A 21,497-nucleotide genomic window follows, 5' to 3' on the forward strand; every position below is an offset into this window, starting at 1 on the left:
TGTCTCTAGCGTTAGCACGGCTTAATAAACAGGGCCCAAAGTGTTTAATCATATACAAGTGTTATTAATCAACAAGGTTATAAGAATACTTCTGAAAAGCTCGATACTCAGAAGTTTCCAAATGCCTGTATGGCTTGTAAATATTTACAAATACTAGAACCACATTAGAAAATTTAAAAATGTTCTAGTAAGTCAAGAGGGTCAAGCACAACCAAAAGTAAATGGTTTATTTCATTTTATTATTTCAAATTTTAGTTCCAGGCTTGTTCAGTTTAATCAGACTGCAAAGTTTATGTGGATTCTCTGTACAAGCAATGACTGAAACAGTGAGCTGCAGTGTTCAAAGACTTTAAAAAATAATACAGATTCAAACTAAATTACATATAACAAACAAAAAGACAAAAAAACAAACCCCAAAACAGCCACACAATGTAAAACTGCAGCTCGGTTCAATGGTTTCAAGTTTCATGTGTCTTCAAGCTCATCATGCTTCTCAGAATGCCTCATTTTTTGAAGCCTCATCAAAATTCTCCACAAGATCTATGAAAACAAAATGTTTAATAGCATGAAAATTATTCCACATTTAAAACACAAGAAAAACTATTTTCTCACACTTGTATGTTCCTAGAATCTCAGCTTTAGATTGCCTTGCTCATACAGCTGTATATGTGTACATTAAACCTATGAAACACCATCTCTTTAGTGTAGACACACAGCAGCAACAAACGAGAGAGCTCTTTCAGTAATTGGGGGGGGGGGGGGGGGGGAGGAATTACCCTCACTACTTAAGGATCTACATTTTTGTTAAATTTGTTTTTACATGGAAGAATATGAAGGCTAGTGGCTGAAAGATTCATCTCTATAGCCTCCTTTTATTTAAAATCACACGAGTACCCCAACAACAGTGGCACACTTAAAAGGCAATGCACTAGTCCTATGTAATTTTCTACGGCTTAGGGAACCTTTTGACTAAGCTCTGCAAAGCACCAACATGTGCTTAACAAAGCAAAAAAAGTTTTACTGTGGGGCACACAAGTGTCCCGCAATAGCTTTTAGACATGTGAGCGCCCACGCGCTTTAAAAAAAAAAAAAAGTTTAGCTCTAGAGGTGGAAGGTACGCATGTTCTGTATTAATTGGTTAGCACAGCTACACTGCTATGTATTTACCTATTAGCGCATGGGCCCTTATCGCCTATATAATGGGGTGGCAGTAGGGGCTCATGTGCCAATGGGAAAAAAATTAGTATGTGGCCATTAATAGGGAAAAACTAGAAAAGAAAAAAAAAAAAAAAGAAATTGGCCATTTCCCTTGTGGGAAAAATGGCCTTAACACATAGGAATGACCTAAGTAAGGCTGCATTAAGGCCACTTTTACCGCAGTTTGGTAAAAGGGCCCCCTTAGTGGCCTATACAGGTGAAAGTTTTTGCTAGATACAAATGAGCTCTAAAGCAAACTCTGTGAAAGTTTGCACTTTATGATGAAGATCAGGGACCATTTTAGTAGCTGCCCTCTGAACCGATTCCATCCTGTTTATATCTTTTTGAAGGTGCGGTCTCCAGAACTGTATACGATATTCTAAATGAGGTCGCAGGGGCATCATCACCTTTTCCCTACTGGCCATTCCTCTCCCTATTAACCCAAGCATCCTTCTAGCTTTTGCCATTGCCTTTTCTACCTGTTTGGCCACCTTAAGATCATCACATATGATCACACCCAAGACCAGCTTCTCTTTCGTACACAAAAATTCTTCACTCCCTAAACTGTACCGGTTCTCTCAGGTATTTTGCAGCCGAAATGCATGACCCTGCATTAAATCTAATATGCCAAATTCCAGACCATTCCTCCAGCTTCACTTCCTTATGTTATCCACACCATCAGGTATGTCTACACTATTGCAGATTTTGGTATCAACTGGCCAACTTCTGAAGATAAGCAAACAAATCCCATTCTTGGGCTTTAAGGTCAATGAATTAATTTAACAATGTTTATTGGATATTTCAAGTCAGAAACAGGTTTGACTCAAACTCGGCAACACATTTTCTCTGTTGTGGGACTACTACTATGAAATACATCACCTCTGAATTTGCAATTAATTACCAACAAATTACCAACACAGCAGAACTTAAGAAAAGGATTAGGACTTAATTTTCTCTTGCTTATTCCAGTGTTTTTTTTTTTTTTTTGGGGGGGGGAGTGATATATACATACTGACACTATAATATTGCAATATATAAATATATTGACTAATATTGATATATATATATAGCATATTGACACTAATATTACATTAATTGTATTGTTTGCTTAAGTTGATGATTTTATGTTTTTATTATGTATGTTTGATTGTAACCCGTTATCATTGGATACAGAGGGACAAACTAACAAAACATTTCTGTTCTCCCATTTATAGTTTTACCTGGAACTTCATCATCATCCTCATCCCCAGTAGCAAGTGGAGCTTTCCCATCCATTGCTGAAAGAAGAAAACAAAACAAAAAAAAAAAACACCACAGCTATCATATTAAAAGTCAATATTACACAAATAACACTATTAAGAGTGCAAAAATAATTTTTGGAATTTCATGCTGTTACCATGTATAGCACTAACAGTTTCAATTCCAGCCAAAGCATTTTTGCCCAAAACTGAAATAAGGCCCCAAACAGATTACTGAAACCGAAATTCGGTTGGTCTCTAACTGGGCTATAATTCAGAAAGTACATGGTAGAAAGAAAGCATGGAGGAGTGGCTCAGGGAAATTCTGCAATATACAGACATTACTTGGTAGATTTTATTTAGGGGAAAGGGAATGGGACTTACACACCGCCTTTCTGTGGTTTTTCCAACTACATTCAAAGCGGTTTACATATTATATACAGGTATTTGTACCTGGGACAATGGAGGGTTAAGTGACTTGCCCAGAGTCACAAGGAGCTGCAGTGGGAATCGAACCCAGTTCCCCAGGATCAGAGTCCGCTGCACTAACCACTAGGCTACTCCTCCATGAGACTGAATGGTTGAATGTTTGGTCTTGTTGTGGGTGAACTTTATTTTATGGTGTTCCTTTCCTGTTTCTATCTTTTTAAATTTTCTATTGTAAACCACTTTCATTTTATGAGAAAGGCGAGATATCGAATCTTGTAAAAGAAAGTTGAGATAAAATCTTGTAAACTATTTATATGTTAAAGATTACATTAAAAGGGACACAATTACAGTGTGTGTTAATCTGGAAAAGAGGGAATGGGAAAAGTTACACTGGTGCGATATAAAGGCCACAAGAGAAGTGAACAGACTTAACTGTAGGCATTCACAATCTAAGAAAGGGGAAGTACTTTACATGAGTCTTATGTTCTGCAAATTTCTACTCTGTTCACTGCAGATAAAATAAGAACTGAACCAACAATTGTTCACAAATTACAATATAAATCTAATAACCCCATTATAAAAACTTTGGCACCTCAGATTGTCACTAGAACCCAATCATACAAATTAGCCATCACTGTTCAGTTTTAGTTGGAGATGAAATCCAAGTTTCTATCAAACAATTCTGAATGCCGTTTAAGAGTTGTAGGCCAGTTTTTTGAAACTGGATACAATACAGTAATATCCTCTGAATAAATAAATTTCACATTAAGCTTTTCCAGAGCTACTCCTAAAGACTGAATCAAAAGATTAAACAATGTAGGGGATAATGGCGAGCCCTGTGGACCACCACAGAAGGCCCTCCAAGAACCAAACAAAAAACAACTTTTCAGTCTATAAAATCGATTGGATAAAAATAATAATAATCTTGAAACAAGGTCAATACTACACCCTGGATTCCAAAACCACTGAGAATTGTTAACAAGATCATTATCTACTAGATCAAATGCACTTGACAGATTTAACTGAATGATTACTGCACTTTGTCCTTGACTTAAAGATTTTTTTTAATAATATTACTAATAGGCGATGTTAATATGCCAGATGTTGATTGGGATATCTCCTCTGCAGGGTGTTCCAGAAGCAGCAATATCCTGTATTCTCTACAAGGGGAGCTGTTCTAGCAGTTGGTCATGGAACTCATGCAGGATGAGGCAATACCAGACTTAGTGGGCGGATCATCTGGCATCAAGTGATCAATGAATGGTGTGGTTCAATACTAAGACAGGCAAGGAAAAGGTTCATTCAAAAGTGAAGGTTATAGATGTAACAAAATTAAAAAAAAAAACCCACACACACTAAATTTTGTTGACATGGGGACTACCTCAAGGAGTTGCTCTAACATCTGGGACATATAAGAAAGCAGTGGGCAAAACTGAAGGTGCCATTTTAAGGGCAACAAACTTTTTGTAAGGAAAGTAAATAAAAGAAAAGGAAGGCTACTTTGGTTCTCCAAAGTAGTAACTGAAAAAAAAAAGTTCATGCAACAATATCTGGGAAAGCTAAGGGAAGCTGATAATGCCTCTGTATAGACATAGAAAAATGTAGGCAGATCAAGTTTGGAAACCACTGCCATACTTTGTCTTGGAGACACCCCAGCCAGTCAGGTTTTCAGGATATCTGCAACAGAAATTTGCATGCACTCTCGCCTTAGTAAGCAAATCTCTCATTAATATTCACTGATTACTCACTAGTAACTGTTTAACATTTTAAAATATATTTCTTTATTAATAGATCAATACAATTATCCTAAAATAAAATCCATTCCCTTAACCCATAGTTATTAACCAATCCATACACCAATACATTTAAAACCAAACAATTCTCCACAATACTCTTTCAATACACATTCAAATAGCATATATCTGGCAATCTTTTACATCAATGTGTGATCATAGCTCTTTAGTCATGTGTTAATCCACTGCTCCAGAGTCTCCCACAAGATTCAGCCTTGCTTCAAATCAGACTCATTGAATCACCAACTTGTAAAATAGTTCTGTCCTTTTTTCCAACAAACCGTTGTAACGTTAGTGATAAATCTTGAACAACCATTGATGATGTCAGTCAGCAACATCCAAAACTGTCCATTTTCACTATTAGCAGTATCATATGTTCCAGATATATATATTTTTTGAAAATGTTGTTACATTTGTATTAGAGTTTCAATCTCTCCTGTTCTTATAGTATGCCACCATATGACCAGGACCCAACATGCTCATGTTTAGCTATAAAAGCGTCATCAGGGGTCTTGAATTTGGCTCATCCAGGTGGTGGGGTAGTCAAATACCAGCGATGCGGTGGTGAGCCAAACATGCGTTTGGGAGAGCAGTTCTGGCTCACCACCGCATCGCTGGTATTTGACTACCCCACCACCTGGATGAGCCAAATTCAAGACCCCTGATGACGCTTTTATAGCGAAACATGAGCATGTTGGGTCCTGGTCATATGGTGGAATACTATAAGAACAGGAGAGATTGAAACTCTAATACAAATGTAACAACATTTTCAAAAAATATATATATCTGGAACATATGATACTGCTAATAGTGAAAATGGACAGTTTTGGATGTTGCTGACTGACATCATCAATGGTTGTTCAAGATTTATCACTAACGTTACAACGGTTTGTTGGAAAAAAGGACAGAACTATTTTACAAGTTGGTGATTCAATGAGTCTGATTTGAAGCAAGGCTGAATCTTGTGGGAGACTCTGGAGCAGTGGATTAACACATGACTAAAGAGCTATGATCACACATTGATGTAAAAGATTGCCAGATATATGCTATTTGAATGTGTATTGAAAGAGTATTGTGGAGAATTGTTTGGTTTTAAATGTATTGGTGTATGGATTGGTTAATAACTATGGGTTAAGGGAATGGATTTTATTTTAGGATAATTGTATTGATCTATTAATAAAGAAATATATTTTAAAATGTTAAACAGTTACTAGTGAGTAATTTGTAATATAATGTGTAACTAATTATAGAGTTGAGACCTAGATTGTAATTGTGATTAATATTCACTGTGGATATCCTGAAAACCTGACTGGCTGGGGTGCCTCCAGATCAGGTTTGGAAACCACTGCCATATGGCCAATCCAGTCTGCCCATCTATTCTCCCTATCACTCTCTTAAGTTTCTGGCGAGACCTCATTTAGAATACTATACACAATTTTGACTGCACTTTCAAAAAGAGAGAAACAGGATGCAGTCCTCCAGAAGGTGGCTACTAAAATGGTCATTGATGTTTGTCATGAAGCGTATGAGGACAGACTCAAAATATCTCAATATGTATACTTTAGGCTCCTTTTACAAAGCCATACTAGCAATTCTCAAGCAGCAAATGAAATGAAGCCCATTCAGTTCCTATGGGTTTCTTTGCATTTGCCGTACCGGAATTGCTAGCATGGCTAAGAGCCCTTTGTAAAAAAGGCAGGGAGAAAGAAAGGGGGGGGGGGGGGGAGATATGATAGAGAAATTTGAATACTTATGTTACATAAATGCACACGAGGCAAATCTTTCAATTGTAAGAAAGCTCTGGAATGAGGATGAAGGTAAAAGGGGACAGACTCGGGAATAATCTAAAGAAATACTTCATCAAAGAAAGGGTGATTAATTTGTTGAACAGACTCTGTTGGAGGAGATGAAGACACTCAAGAAAGCTTGGGACAAGTGCATAGTACCATTATGGAAGAGGAAGGGATAGTAGATGGCATGGATGGGCAGACTGGATAAGCCATGTGGTCTATATCTTCACTTTCTATGTTGCATATCTCAACATATATCCTACTTATAAATGTCCTGATAATTTCAAAGTTTACATTGCCGCTTAGATTTATATCCCTTAACACAGCAAATGGATGGAGTACCCAAACTGGGAGTCCTGCCTATATAATACTATTACTGATTGGGGAAATCTCCCAGTCACTTGTCACTCACATAAGACTTTATTACTCACTTTGTTTGGGCAGTGCCTCTGCCAGTCTCCTTAAGCTGGTCAGACTATCAGCTCCAAGCTGATTCAAGATACTGGGCAGCATTTCCGTCAGCTGTTTTGTCTCTGCATGTCCTGTGATAGTGAATGTGTTGGCAGCCAAGGAAGCCTGCACTTTAGGATTGTTGAAATGGATGACTGTTCCTTGGTTAGTAAACATATTGACCTGCAAAAATAATTGCAAAAGCTTTTACACAGACTAGATTTTCAAAGAAAACAAAAATTTTAAGAGCAAACCTTCACATAAGGTGATATTGCACTCCTTTCTTAACAGATACTATCTGAAACACATAACTAGCAAATAACTTGAGAATAACTTTGTATATGTCAGCAAAAGAAACCTAAATTAATGTTTGAGTGGGCCATTAGGGTCCCTCAATCAGTATCTTCTCCATTTCTATTTCCTTTCACTACAGAAGAAGCTTCCTACCTCTTCAATTCCAGAAATATTATTGACACCCAATTTCTTTAGGGAGAACTGAAGCTTCTTGTCATCTGCTGTAGCTGTTCTGTGGACAACCTTCTTCTTTCTACGGGCAGTACCCTAAACAACACAGAAAGGCCACTTTTTGGTTACAGAATTCAGAATGCACATTGCCTAAGAAGGAAACAATAATTACATGAATATCAAGGACTTATAACTATACCAAAATGAAGCATGTTATCACTTACAAAGAACAAAACGCATAGCGCACTTGAAGAGTTTTGAGATTGATCAGATCACTTTCAGTGTGCCCCCAAGCAATTAAATGGTCAATCACAAATTCTCTACAAATCCTTAAATGCTGTTTGTAGAGGTAAATACAAATAAATGATTAACTGACAAATCCAGCAAATGCAAAAAGCAAATGCTAAATTTAATAGAAAAAAAAAGGGGGAGGGGAGAACCTCAGAAAGAGAGAGTTTAATCTTCTCTGAAACAAATCAAGACAAGAATGGAGACACATGTATTTTATAGGCTTCAAATAAACAGGTCATTTGACTAGGAGTACTTATATACAGGCCTATGAAGTCAGAGTTGGTAAAAGTCCACCGACTACCAACTCCAGTTTCAAAATTAAAGGCAAGAGTGTGTATGTGTGTGTTGTATGGGAAAATTAGGTTCTTACCTTGGCAATTTTCTTTCCTTTAGTCATAGCAGATGAAGCCATTACGTATGGGTTGTGTCCATCAACCAGCAGAGGGAGATAGAGAGCACTCAACTTTTCACAGTGCCTCATGGCCAGCCAGCTCCACTGCCTCTTCAGTATTTGAAGCTTCCAAAGCAGTATGGCAAACCGCAATGGGAATAACATGAACTTTCCTCACAGCGAACGATGGCCCCTTAACAAGGGCATGAACTCAAAAGGAGGGAATGAACATATCCTCCTGGAGGGAATAAACTCGTCCTCCTTATTGTATAACTGGAGGGGATACACACAGCCTCCTGGAGGGAATAAACTCATCCTCCAAAACATAAACTGGAGGGAATGGACTCATCCTCCTATAAGTGAACATGAATCCTGTTTTCCAACTTTCTCCCAAGGAAAGAACTTCAGGAAACAAGAACAGAACCTGAAACAGATTCACAGCATACAGACAATCATACAGGGAGGGCTCATGGCTTCATCTGCTATGACTAAAGGAAAGAAAATTACCAAGGTAAGAACCTAATTTTCCCTTCCTTGTCATCAAGCAGATGAAGCCATTATGTATGGGATGTAACAAAGCAATCCCTATATAGGGTGGGAACAGGTCACACCACGCGCTAGCACTTGTGCTCCAAAACGCGCATCCCTCCTAGCAGCCACATCCAGCCTGTAATGTCGGGCAAAAGAGAGCTTAGAAGCCCATGTTGCTGCACTGCATATCTCTTGACGAGAGAGTGCTCCAGTTTCAGCCCAAGAGGAAGAAATCGCTCTGGTAGAATGCGCCTTAAAGGCTACAGGCGGAGACCGGCCGGCAAGCAGATAAGCTGAAAAGATAGTTTCTTTGAGCCAGCGGGCAATAGTGGCTTTAGACGCTGGAGACCCTCTGCGAGGACCTGATAGCAAAACAAACAGATGATCATAGATCCTGAAAGAGATAGTAACTCACAGATACTGCAGCAGAGTCCTGCGCACATCCAACAGGTGCAACTGCCCAAAAGATTCTGGAAACTCCTCCTTATCAAAGGAGGGCAAGAAAATAGGCTGGTTCAGGTGAAACGCTGAAACCACCTTAGGCATGAAGGAAGGCACGGTCCAAACTGTGACCCCGGACTCTGAGAATTGCAGAAATGGGTCTCCACAGGACAGTGCCTGGAGCTCTGACACCCATCTCGCCGAAGTAATGGCCACAAGAAAAACGGCCTTTAGTGTCAAATCTTTCTCCGATGCTCGCCGAAGTGGCTCAAAAGGAGAAGCCTGCAGGGCCTTCAAAACTAGCCCCAGGTTCCAAGCTGGACAGGGTGCTCGCACGAAAGGCTGGAGCCGAAGCACCCCACTAAGAAACCGTGCCACATCTGGATGAGCAGCTAAAGACACGCCTTCAACCTTACCATGAAGGGAGGCCAACGCTGCCACTTGCACCCGCAGGGAATTATAGGCCAAGCCTATTTGTACACCATCCTGCAAAAAGTCCAGAATCGGCGAGACAGGAGCCCGCATGGGTGTGATCGCTTTTGAAGCACACCAAGACTCAAACTGGCGCCACATCCTGGCATAAGCCACGGAAGTGGAACGCTTGCGGGCCTGAAGGAGAGTGGAAATGACTGTGTTTGAATAGCCTTTGTCCCTCAATTGCGTCCTCTCAATCGCCATGACATAAGACCAAAGCGGCAGGCGTCCTCCATGGCTACCGGGCCCTGTGACAACAGGTTCGGTACCAGAGGTAAAGGAAGGGGAGCCTCCACTAGCATCTGTCAGAAGTCCGCATACCAAGGCCTCCTGGGCCAATCCGGGGCAATGAGGACCACTTCTCCTGGGTGCAGCCGAATCCGCAGGAGCACGCGCCCTATCAAGGGCCACGGAGGGAACACATATAGTAGGCCTGGAGGCCAGGGCTGAGTCAAGGCATCCAACCCTGCCGAGCGAGGATCTCTCCGTCTGCTGAAGAAGCACGGGACTTTGGCATTTGAACTTGTCGCCATAAGATCCATCATGGGCTTGCCCCATTTGGCACATATCTGCAGGAATACTTCGTCTGCTAGTTCGCATTCTGCTGGATCGATCTGATGCCTGCTTAGATAATCGGCTTACACGTTGCTCTGACCTGCAATGTGAGCTGCCGACAGAAACTGAAGATGCAGCTCGGCCCAGTGGCAAATCTGTTCGGCCTGCGCGGCCAGTGCTCTGCACTGAGTGCCGCCTTGTCGATTTATGTAGGCCACTGCTGTCCGACATCACTCTGACAGCCAATCCTTCCAGGGTCACTTGAAAGGCCAGAAGCGCCTGAAACACCGCTTTCAACTCCAGGCGGTTGATGGACCACTCTGACTCCTTTGGTGTCCATAGACCCTGGGCATGCTTCCCCTTGCAATGTGCGCCCCAGCCCTTCAGGCTGGCATGTCACTACTAGACACCAATCGGGGAGCGCCAGCGGCATTCCTCGCCGCAGCATGCTGTCTGAGAGCCACCACTCCATGCTGAGTCAAGCCGCAGGGAGCCAAGAAAGTCTGCATTGATAATCCTGAGAAACTGGAGACCATCTTTGAAGTAGGGAATACTGTAGAGGTCTCAGGTGCACTCTCGCCCAGGGCACCACTTCCAATGTGGCTGTCATCCATCCCAGCAGCTAGACAATGTCCCAAGCTCGCGGGCGGGGCATCCTCAGGAGCAGACGGACCTGATTCTGAAGCTTGCACCGCCTTAGCTCGGGTAGGTATACATAGCCCGAGTCTGTGTCGAACCTGGCCCCCAAATATTCTAGAGATTGCGAGGGGGTCAGGTGACTTTTGGCCATATTGACGACCCAGCCTAGAGATTGAAGTACTGAGACCACTCTGGCTGTAGCTTGATAGCTTTCTGTTACAGAGTCTGCTCTGATGAGCCAGTCGTCTAGGTACGGGTGAACCCTGATACCTTCTCGCCTGAGTAAAGCAGCTACTACCACCATTACCTTCGAAAAGGTTCGGGGAGCTGTGGTGAGCCAAAAGGCAAGGCCTGGAACTGGAAATGTTTTCCCAACACAGCAAACCTTAGAAACTTCTGGTGCGGGGGCCAAATTGGTATGGAGTCATTCCGTGTCAAGTGGACCAATTTTAAAGTTCGTCCCCACCTCACCATCTCAGATTTTGATGAAATTTGGTACATAGTTTCTTTATGATAAAAAAACTAAGCTGTGCAAAATTTTAGTTCAAAAGACTGAAAATTGGAGGTTCTAGGGGACCTCAAGTAAAGGGTTGCAAAATGTCGCCTGAGCAAAAATGACATTTTGGGCCAACTTCCAGAAGCTGTAAAACTGGAAGTTTTAGTAGTACAAGGGGGATATTTGGAGAACCTGCACTACTTTTAGGGCTTAATGAACTGGCAAAACCCCATGTTCCTAGTCCTCTTACTTTTTGAATGGTTTAGGCTCAAACTTTGCCAAACAAACGGCAAAAATCAATTTACAGCGATGTTGAGGCTGCTGTAGTTTCTAAACTAGTTGGCCTTTCAGGTTGATTTTTGGTAGGTGTACTAAATGCACGGCTGTAATGAGGCATTCAAATTTACAGCAATTTCCTTCAAGTGGTTGAAAAATTATAAGCGTTCAAAGTTGGTATAAAAAGCATTTTTGCCCATTTTGGGCTATCTTTGATGCCCTTGATCTCCAGTGGGACAGCCTACTGCTGTGTTCAAAGCCACACCCAGCTCACCACCCCCCCCCCCCCCCACCACCACCCAAGCTCCTTCTCCACTCGGCCTTTCACAAACATTCAAGCTCTCGCTCCCTCTCCATCCCAACCCCACTGTGTAGATCACAAGAAGGAAAAGAGAGTGGCTGCTCTGTAGGATGTGTTCTCCTCTGCCACTTTGGTGCCAAATGTAAAATTTATACCACACAGTTCAAATTTTTCATTCAGCACTGAAGCAGAAGAGGCAGCTATGGCCCGACATTAGAGAGTTACACGGGGACAGAAATTTCACCCGTACCCGCATGTAATCTCCTCCATCCCCTGTATTAAAATAACTCTACTTGTAGTAAAGTAACACAACCTAACAGTAGCCCATGTTGATAACTTCCCCTCTCAGTGCTTATGGGGATTTCAATGCTATCAACCATATATCCATTAGTATTTTTAGGGCTATTATAATTGCTATGCTAGCTTAAAAACACAAGGAAAGGATAGGAAGGCTGGCCCGACACTACACTTCCGTAGGAACCCAGAAAAATTTGCGTCCATCCCTGTAGTGCCCCCCATGAGCTGGAAGGGATCCCCGCGGGAGTCCCATGGACCTAGAGAGGGATCCCCACAGGATTCCCAGTAACCCCATTCCTGTGCAGCTCTCTACCCGACATGCAGTCCCTCTCCTTTTCTTCCTCCTGTAATTAATGCTGGCTGGGGACTGTGCTGTATCAGAGGTGCTGCAGCCAGGGGTAGAGGAGGATGAAGAATATAGACAGCTTTGTACTTATTTTGCCTGCTTTCTGCAGCCCCAGTGGAGTGGCCCATGTGTTCAGACTGCAAAACCAAGGCACCGGGTCCAAACTAGTTGTTGTGGCCTGGTTCCTAGGATTTGTCAAGCCTTAGCTTAAAAGGGCCTACATAATAACAGGAGTTTGTGTGCTGCAGGAGCTGGAACTGCTTCTCCCCACAGAAATGACCTTGCCTTTATGGAAGGAACTCCTGACTGGACCATTTTTGAACAGGTTTCCACCCTCCCCTCCCTGCTGTTTCATTTTCAAAATTATTTTGAAGGACATTTCTCTGCCTCTGGGGAATCTTTTGTGAAGCATAATCTTGGAGCCCTGACATTTCTTGACATTTTGTTGTAAATAGGACACCAAACAAAAGCTATTGTAGGGGACACAAATCGAGATCTTATAAATTTACTTTTATTCCTTCACAAAAATAGGCTAAAAATGATCATCATCATAATAATAAAAAACCCTCCCACACACACACAACTCACCTTGCCACCAATGCGAACTTGAGCCTGAAGCTTGGCTAATTTTTCTTGATTCATGATGGTTTCTTTCATCTAAATTAAAACAATAATATTATCAATCACCTCTTCACTCAAGATTTATACTGTCTAATGCCGTTTTGTGGTTTATGAAACTTCAGGCATTCAACCTCAATTAAGGAACTAGTAAATGTGTTAGCCAAAATAGGTAAGAAAAAAAAAGAAACAAAACAAAAAGAGCCAGGTCATTTAAGTTACATACCCTTATCTTTTCAACTACTCACACTGTACAGAAACGTGTTTGCAAAATGTAGTACGAAGGATGTATGAAATCTTCCGTGGCAAAGATAGTAAGTGCTGTAAACTGTACCATGCCTACAGGACTAGAGGCAATACTCCTTTTACTGTTTGGTGGAAGAGTTTGAGGAGAACTTCTATACAATTTCCCCTCCCATACAGAATTCTGCAGGTGTACTGCAGAATTTAGGTAAGTGGATCAAGAGATGATATCAGCAGTGAGGAAGAAAAACCCATCAGCATTTGGGCTCAACACTGCCAGGAGGAAGAAAAGAGGTAGTATTGGTCATGTAGGCTAAAAGCAAGGAATTGCAATAGCAGAACAGGAAGCTTGAGAAGCAGTAACAGGGTACAACCTGAGAGCATAAATTGGGATTTGCTAGGGGATGGAAGGAAAGATATGGGGAAAGATTTGAGCCTGTGGGTGGATGACAAGACGGGACTTATAATGGGGTAGTTCTGTATCTTTGATAAAAACTTTCTGTACGGCATCTTAAAACCATTTTTTACTCAGAGAATAAGGTTTTATATGGACAAGAGTTTTGTTTGTATGTGTGTTTGGTTTTTTTTAACAGTTTGCCAAATTTGTAATATTTGTGTGTAGAATTCTGGTGGGATTATTCTATTTTGGTCATTATGCCAGGTGAAACCAAAAAGCAGGGTCCAAACTAATCCCTCCCAATTCTGCATCTTTAGCTGGACAGCTACAACTCAAATTCCCACAGCAGCTGTGTTTAGGCTGGCTCAAAAAAGTATGCATGTTACACTCTTCTTAATCCCACTCAGTGAACACACTGATCAGACAGCAGTGCTTTAGGCCACATCCTCCTCTCCCTGATGCTGAAAAGCAGACAGGGTTTGACCTAGGCTGCACTATGGTGTCCCACAGGATTCAAACTTTCCAAGTCAAGTCCAGGAAGGCAGAGAATGTAGTCTGAGAAATAATTCTCATCTGTGCAAGGAGAAGGTGAAAATAAATAAAAAAAGAGGGAAGATGCAAGAGGGGGAGAAAGGACAGGTGGGATGCGTAAAAGGAGATATAGTGCCTTGCAAAAGTAGATGACGGTTAAGAGCAGCCACATTATTAATGCGGGATGCAAAGATCAAACCTTAAAGAAACTTCAGACCACATAAAATACGGCAGCTAGGCTTATATTTGGAAAAACGCAATTTGAAGCGCAAAACCCCTCCGCGAAAAGCTACACTAGCTCCCAAAGAACGCATTGCTTTCAAAATCTGCACCCTGGTTCACAAAATCATCTATGGTGAAGCCCCAGGATACATGACAGACCTGATCGACTTATCAACCAGAAACATATCCGAATCAACACGAACATTTCTAAATCTGCACTACCCAAGCTGCAAAGGTCTTAAATACAAATCAATCTACGCATCCAGTTTCTCCTACATAAGCACACAATTATGGAATGCATTACCAACAGCCTTGAAAACGACGTACAACTACCTAAACTTCCGGAAATCACTAAAGACTAACCTGTTCCAAAAGGCATACCCTACCGACCCAACTAAATGCCTGAACTCTGCTACACAACAAAACTCAAGTACGTAATGAACATTACTCAACTCTTCCGTTGTACGACTCCCTAATGTGGCAGTGCTTCATGAACTCTATCCTATCACAACCAAACCAGGACAAAAAGTTACCAAAATTCAATAGTCACAGCAAAGGCTACCCAAAAAGTATTAGTGTTATGTTCAAATTTTTTAAGAATACTCTCAGAATTTCCACTCATTACTGCAAGTGATATCAAGCCTGGTGGTTCAGCATTTTGTTCATCAGGTGATTCTTTTTATATACGTTTATGCTGGTTCAGGTGATACTAATCCTTAATTCACCTTCTACTAAATGTGATATAAGTGTAACCAGTAGCCAATACTGCTAATAATATAGTCAGTTAATACACATGCACTTATCTTGGTCACCCAGTCAAAGAAGTCAATAAGATTAGTTTGGCAGGATTTTCCTTTGGTAAAGCCATGTTGCCTCGGGTCCTATAACCTGCTTGCTTCTAGAAAGTTCACTATCCTTTCTTTCAGCAGCGACTATTATTTTTCCTACCACTGACGTGAGACTTACCAGCCCGTACTTTCCCACTTCTTCAATGTCTCCACTTTTGTGAAGAGGGACCACATCCGCTCGTCTCCAATCCAGTACAACCTCTCCTGTCTCTAAAGATTTATTAAATCTTTGAAGTCCCGCTAGGACTCCTCTGAACTCCCTCAGTATCCTGGGATGTATCCCATCCGGCCCCATATCTTTGTCCACCTTCAGATTCTCAAGCAGTTTATAAACGCTTTCCTCCGTGAACGGCACAATACTCACTCCATTCCCAACTTTCCTGGCACCCGACCACGGTCCTTCTCTAGGATTTTCTTCAGGAAACACTGAAGTAAATGTAACTAGTTACTGTACTCAAGTAAATGTTTTGTCACTTATTTGTGAAGAAGTACAGAACATTTGTTACTTTTACTGAAGTAAAATATTTCATCAGTTTTTACTACTTTTACACAGTTACATCTGATGCTTGCAGTTTAAAGCAAAACGTAAAAGCAGAAACAAGATATAAATGAGAACAGGATTTTGTTATTGCAAACATCATGTAAATAGTGGATTGTCTCATCTTAAATGTTGCTGTTAAATGAACATAGCCTATAAGAACAGTGGAGTTGCCTGTGATTGTTGAACTGGTTACTGGTTTCCAGCCAAAAAGAAATTTATGGAGATGAAGCTGGTAGTGGACATGTGTATCTATCACAACATCCCATGGAAAGATCCCTGTCGCTTCTTCCTCTATAACATTAGCAAAGTTCGCCCTTTCCTCTCTGAGCACACCACCCGAACTCTCATCCACTCTCTCATTACCTCTCGCCTTGACTACTGCAACCTACTCCTCACTGGTCTCCCACTTAGCCATCTATCCCCCCTTCAGTCCGTTCAGAACTCTGCTGCTCGTCTTATCTTCCGCCTGGACCGATATACTCATATCACCCCTCTCCTCAAGTCACTTCACTGGCTTCCAATCAGGTACCGCATACAGTTCAAGCTTCTGCTACTAACCTACAAATGCACTTGATCTGCAGCCCCTCCTTACCTCTCAACCCTCATCTCCCCTTACGTTCCTACCCGTAACCTCCGCTCTCAAGACAAATCCCTCCTTTCAGTACCCTTCTCCACCACCGCCAACTCTAGGCTCCGCCCTTTCTGCCTCGCCTCACCCCATGCGTGGAACAAACTCCCTGAGCCCATACGTCAGGCCCCCTCCCTGCCCATCTTCAAATCATTGCTCAAAACCCACCTCTTCAATGTCGCCTTCGGCACCTAACCACTACACCTCTACTCAGGAAATCTAGACTGCCCCAACTTGACATTTCGTCCTTTAGATTGTAAGCTCCTTTGAGCAGGGACCGTCCTTCCTTAATTTGTACAGCGCTGGGTAACCCTAGTAGCGCTCTAGAAATGATATGTAGTAGTATTAGTTATTGAGGTGGCTGGCCACAGCATTGGAAGTCTTTAGGAGAAGTCTGCTTGTCTAGCCTTGAGACTGAAGGGTTCCTACATTTGATGTTCTTGCTATTAGTTCTCAAAGATATTCAACAGAAGACAACGAGTCCAACTTTGTGAAAGCCTTCTAATGGGACAGCATGACTATGATAAAGATAAAGATGCAAGTGATGAATTGCACGGCACTACTAATGCAGATAATAACAATGATAAAAGTATTCTTTTCTATACTGAAGTCAAGTGTGTCAATTCAATTGATCAAAACCTGCAGACCCAGTCAAAAGACATCAGTAATACTGCAACCTGGCCTCATTTAGAAGAGCTTTTTATCAGACTGAATAATGCACTGATAGTGCAGTTGAACATCTTTTTAGCTGTGCTGGATTAAAGACTTACAAGCACACTTCCAAGAGTGACATGTCATTTCAAACATTTAGGGCTTCATTAACTAAACAATTTGAATGGGCTGCATCACATTTGACATGTGGGAATTGCTAGCGCAGCTAAAAGGAAAATGGATTGAACTGTACAGCAATAATGTTGTTGGGATAAATTAAACAATAGTTGCATTAATTGACACTTTTTACTCAAAATTATATACAGCAAAATTTTAAATGTGTTCACTGTACCCTTTAAGTACATTTATTTCTACTTAAGTACTTGACCAACCCTAACCACATCACTAAGAGGGTCTTTCATGCGAGTGTTATTAGCACATACTAAATGCTAAAGATGCCTATAGGAATATATGGGCGTCTCTAGCATTTCATGTTCTCGATCCAGTTCCACGATGCCTGTTTGCTGTGGCCAGTGAGCCCGAGTCCTTGCTCCAGCTCAGCTCTTCACTGGCTTCTCTGTGACTCATCCACAGTCACCTGGGATTTCCTGGTCTTCAAGTCAGGGCCTTCACGACAGTCCAAGGGCTCACATTCAGGACAGTAAGAAGTAGAACAAGTAGACGTGAATCGCTTGTTTACTCTTCCCAAAAATACTAGGAATAGGGGCATACAATGAAGCTAAGTAGTTAAGATAGACCTGGGAAAATACAATGCTCATTTCTAGAATAAACATCATAAAATCTATTTTACCATTCTGAGATCTTGCCAGGTACATGTGACCTGGATTGGCCACTGTTGGAAACAGGACACTGGGCTTGATTCTGTCTGTCCCAGTATGGCACCACTTAAGTTCTTAATACAGAAAGCAGCAGGTGCTGGTAAATACTCCAGAGACCAACAAATACAATTTGTATGTGACAAGGACTGCCAATCAATATTCAAATGAAAGTGTTTGCGGGGGGGTTCCAAGATGGCGCTTTGACCGGACGCACCTGTGTCAGCTGCTGAGGTGACTCCGTTGTTTTCTGCTGGTTTCGCTGCTTCTGTGGCCTCCTTGATGGGGAAACGGAGGGGGAAAGTTAAGGAGCGTTCCTCGGCTCCTGAGACGTCCTCGGCGTTACGGCAGACGACTCTCCAGTTTCCAAAGCAGCTACCGGGTCCTCGGGGAGCTTCGACCCCCTCTGCCGCTCTCGACGCATCGGCGTCGATTGAGAGCGCCAACGGGGCTTCCTTGAGCCCTGTAGAGCGCATTGCTCCGCCTCAACCCGGAAGGGAATTGCTGGCAGCCCAAGCAGGGACGGAGAATGTAGGCGTTCAGCCCAACCTGCTCGAGGGAAGGTCTGCGGCGATAGAATATGAACCCCAACCGAAAGAAGCACTTTTTCAATCAGCTATACAGGTACTTCCCTTAGAAATTGTTTCTAAACTATCTCAAGTTGGTGCTCAAATTCAACCCCTTCCTGGAATTTCTGGCGTGGTTAGACCTGCAATTGTGACATTAGAGTCACTATGGGACATGGTACATAATATTCAAATCTCTATGCAACCTACATTAAAAGAGAACACTGAAAATATAAGAATTATTTCTGAAGCTGCGCTACTCCAAGCACAGGTATCTGCGCAGCAGGCCTCGAAATTGGAAAATTTGAATACTAAATTACAAGAGATGGGAACTTTAGAGACTGTTTTGGTTAAGGACAATACTTTTCTTCATAAACGAACAGAATACCTGGAGAATCAGATTCGGAGACTTAACCTTAGGTTCCTAAATTTCCCTAAGTCTCCTCTAATTTCACCTGTTGAAATGGTCAAGAAATATATGGTGGACATTCTTGGAATGGACAAGGATTCGTTGCCCCCCATAACACGGGCCTATTACATCTGGAACCCACAGGGGGGTGATGGAAACCTCCCAGTGGTGGGGGATGGAATGAATTTAACTTCATTCCTCGAGAGCTCACTGGAGATTATTACCCAGAGGTCTACTATGCTTGTTACTTTTGTCTTGGAGCCTGACCGTAATGCAATATTAAGACTTTCCTTAAGACATTTAGAAAACTTGTTTATGGGCTCAAAGGTTCGTGTTTTTCCTGACCTCTCAAGGCCTACTCAAGCTAGACGCAGGGCCTTTTTGGAACTGCGTCCTAGAGCGTTGGCATTGGGAATAAATTTTGTATTACGATTTCCTTGTATATGTAATTTAATGCTTGAGGGCAAACAGTTTCAATTTGTTGACCCTAAACAGTTAAAAGAATTTCTTGATGCTAGAGTAGATATGAATGTTGTATGCCCTCCATAAAATAGCAGGCTGGGATCAGCAACCCCGAGGTAGCAACTGGTGGGGATTATTTTTTTTTTTTTTTCTTATTGCCTTTGTTATTTATATTACTTGATTCTTGGAACCAATGTTTCTTAATTTGTGGACGAACAGGCCTTAAATGTCATTCCTTTTCTATTTCCTCTTGTTAATGCCTATTGCATATTCATAATTTGTTGTGAAATAATGACTTATATTAATAAATAAAATAAAAAAAAAAAATTAAAGTGTTTGCTATAGCTTACGGAAAAAGATAAAGTATTTGGGGGAGAGGAATACTGTATAGTGAAAGAAGAAAGAAAGGGTATTTCACTGGAAAGGGTTTTTTTTTTTTAAGTTTTGCAGATATGGTGTAGTGGTTAGTGCACTGGTCTCCAGACTGGGAAATACCCAGTGTACGTGCATGTAACTCACCCTGAGCTACTACTGAAAAAGTGTGAGCATAACAAATAAAAAAATAAATAATGTAACACAAAAATGTTGAATTCAGACAGCCAACATTTCTATTACCAAAGGGCCTTAAAACTAGCTACGCTCATCTGACTTCACCACGATTCCTATACAAGCAGGCTTCCCTTCCAATCGTGGGAACAGTCTCCTGCTTTTACAGAATTAAAATTCTTCAATAAAATAAGGTGAAAAGCCAGACTTACGTCAGTTGGTCACCCTTCGATTTTATTTTCTGATTGTTACTTCTGTGGGGTGGTTAGCCGAAGTCCCCCAATAAAGGCATAACAGCAAAGTCTCACCATAGATTCAACAACCTAGCGTACTGTTTTCGTACGGAGCAGGGCCACAGACTAATCATAAGAATCGCAAGGGAGTAAGAGACAAGCTATACGGGCAGTGGGTCCCACACCTCCTGCAGCGCGTGACAAAAGGTGCCGGTAGGTTCACACAACGCCCACAGAATTAACTACAAGCCCCGCGGCAGCTACAAAGCGAGACCCGAGCCTCACTCTTTCCACAGTCCCAGTTCTTACCTTCCAGCAGTGGGGAGAAACCAGCGAGGCACGGGCTTAAAAGCTGTACACCAACCCCCAACAGGGAAGCACCTTCATGCAAGCCGAAGATGGCAGCCAAAGGGAGAGGCCAAGCGGCGGCGGAAGTGACGCAAAAGCGTCACTTGGCCCAGTGACCGTTAAGGAGGCGGGGCTCTCAGTGTTACGTTGTAGCTGACTCTTCTAGCAGATGCGACTGGAGCTGATTGACTGACTCGCCAGCTCTTTTTTTTTTTTTTTTTTAGTAGGCACAGCGGGAACGTTTTTCTTTATATTTATTGAAAACTTTTTCATAGATTACAAGCAATAAAACTTGCTACAGCAAGAAAGTTGAAGTGCACTAAATATATAGAAAAAATATTATATTACATTTATAATTATAAACGTGTAATCTTATTTTCTTCAGCAGAAATTTTTTAACGGCCGCAAGTTTCAACCTTTTGGGTTAGTTACTTCAAGGAGGGTGTTTAGATACTTCATGTGCGGGTTTGGACAGCCGATTACTTCCGGCTTCGTCTCAGCTCGCTCTCCTATTGGTTAAATTTAGTGCTGGAATGAGGCTCGGTGTATGTCAAGCCTCATTCTGGATTCAAACTTGACCAATAAAACGGTGTGGGGGGGAGGGGGGTTATCTTCGGCTGTCCTGCTTAGCATTCTACTGCCAGATCTGTTCATTTGTTATAAATATGAAGTCATCCTTATGGTATAATCCTAATATTTGTATAAATAATCATCCTCTCCAATGGAAATGGTTTCACAGTAACGTTTGGTCTGTTGAAGATGTTTTTTCAAATAACAAATTAAGAGGCAGATGCACCAAAGCTTAATGAGCCTTTAACGACCCTCCAACCAGGAAATTTTGAGCCGTTGCATGCATCAAAGGGCTTTTACCGAGGAAGCTAGCAGCTAACGAAAACGGAGTGCAGATGAGCAATTAGTGTAAAAACCCCATTAAAACGAGATGCACTTAACCTTTTCCGATTGCCTTTACGCAGGAAAAAGGCAGGAAATCTAACGAGAGGTCTGGACCTCTCGTTAG

The 21,497-nt window shown here is 41.8% G+C and overlaps 1 protein-coding gene across 1 annotated transcript; it reads right to left on the reverse strand.

The window, feature by feature from the left end:
• Positions 1-201: 201 nt before the first annotated feature.
• Positions 202-20,552, reverse strand: BTF3 (basic transcription factor 3). The gene is made up of 6 exons (XM_030193294.1): positions 20,441-20,552; positions 12,989-13,057; positions 7,345-7,458; positions 6,879-7,080; positions 2,418-2,474; positions 202-540 (listed from the first exon to the last, which is right to left on the reverse strand). Exons 2-6 carry the CDS (start codon positions 13,055-13,057, stop codon positions 494-496), a joined length of 489 nt encoding a protein of 162 aa, XP_030049154.1. The 5' UTR covers positions 20,441-20,552; the 3' UTR covers positions 202-493.
• Positions 20,553-21,497: the final 945 nt, after the last annotated feature.

The sequence above is a fragment of the Microcaecilia unicolor genome, chromosome 2 (assembly GCF_901765095.1).
Source record: "Microcaecilia unicolor chromosome 2, aMicUni1.1, whole genome shotgun sequence".
Classification (NCBI taxonomy): Eukaryota; Metazoa; Chordata; class Amphibia; order Gymnophiona; family Siphonopidae; genus Microcaecilia; species Microcaecilia unicolor.

Bases quoted from the DNA above. Each gene is read 5' to 3' on its own strand.
- BTF3 (XM_030193294.1), bottom strand. From the start codon at position 13,057: ATGAAAGAAACCATCATGAATCAAGAAAAATTAGCCAAGCTTCAGGCT. The intron at 7,081-7,344 runs GTAGGAAGCTTC...TTATTTTTGCAG, and splicing joins ATATTTCTGGAATTGAAGAG to GTCAATATGTTTACTAACCA. The intron at 2,475-6,878 runs GTGAGTAATAAA...TTCTTCTTTCAG, and splicing joins AGAGGCACTGCCCAAACAAA to CAATGGATGGGAAAGCTCCA.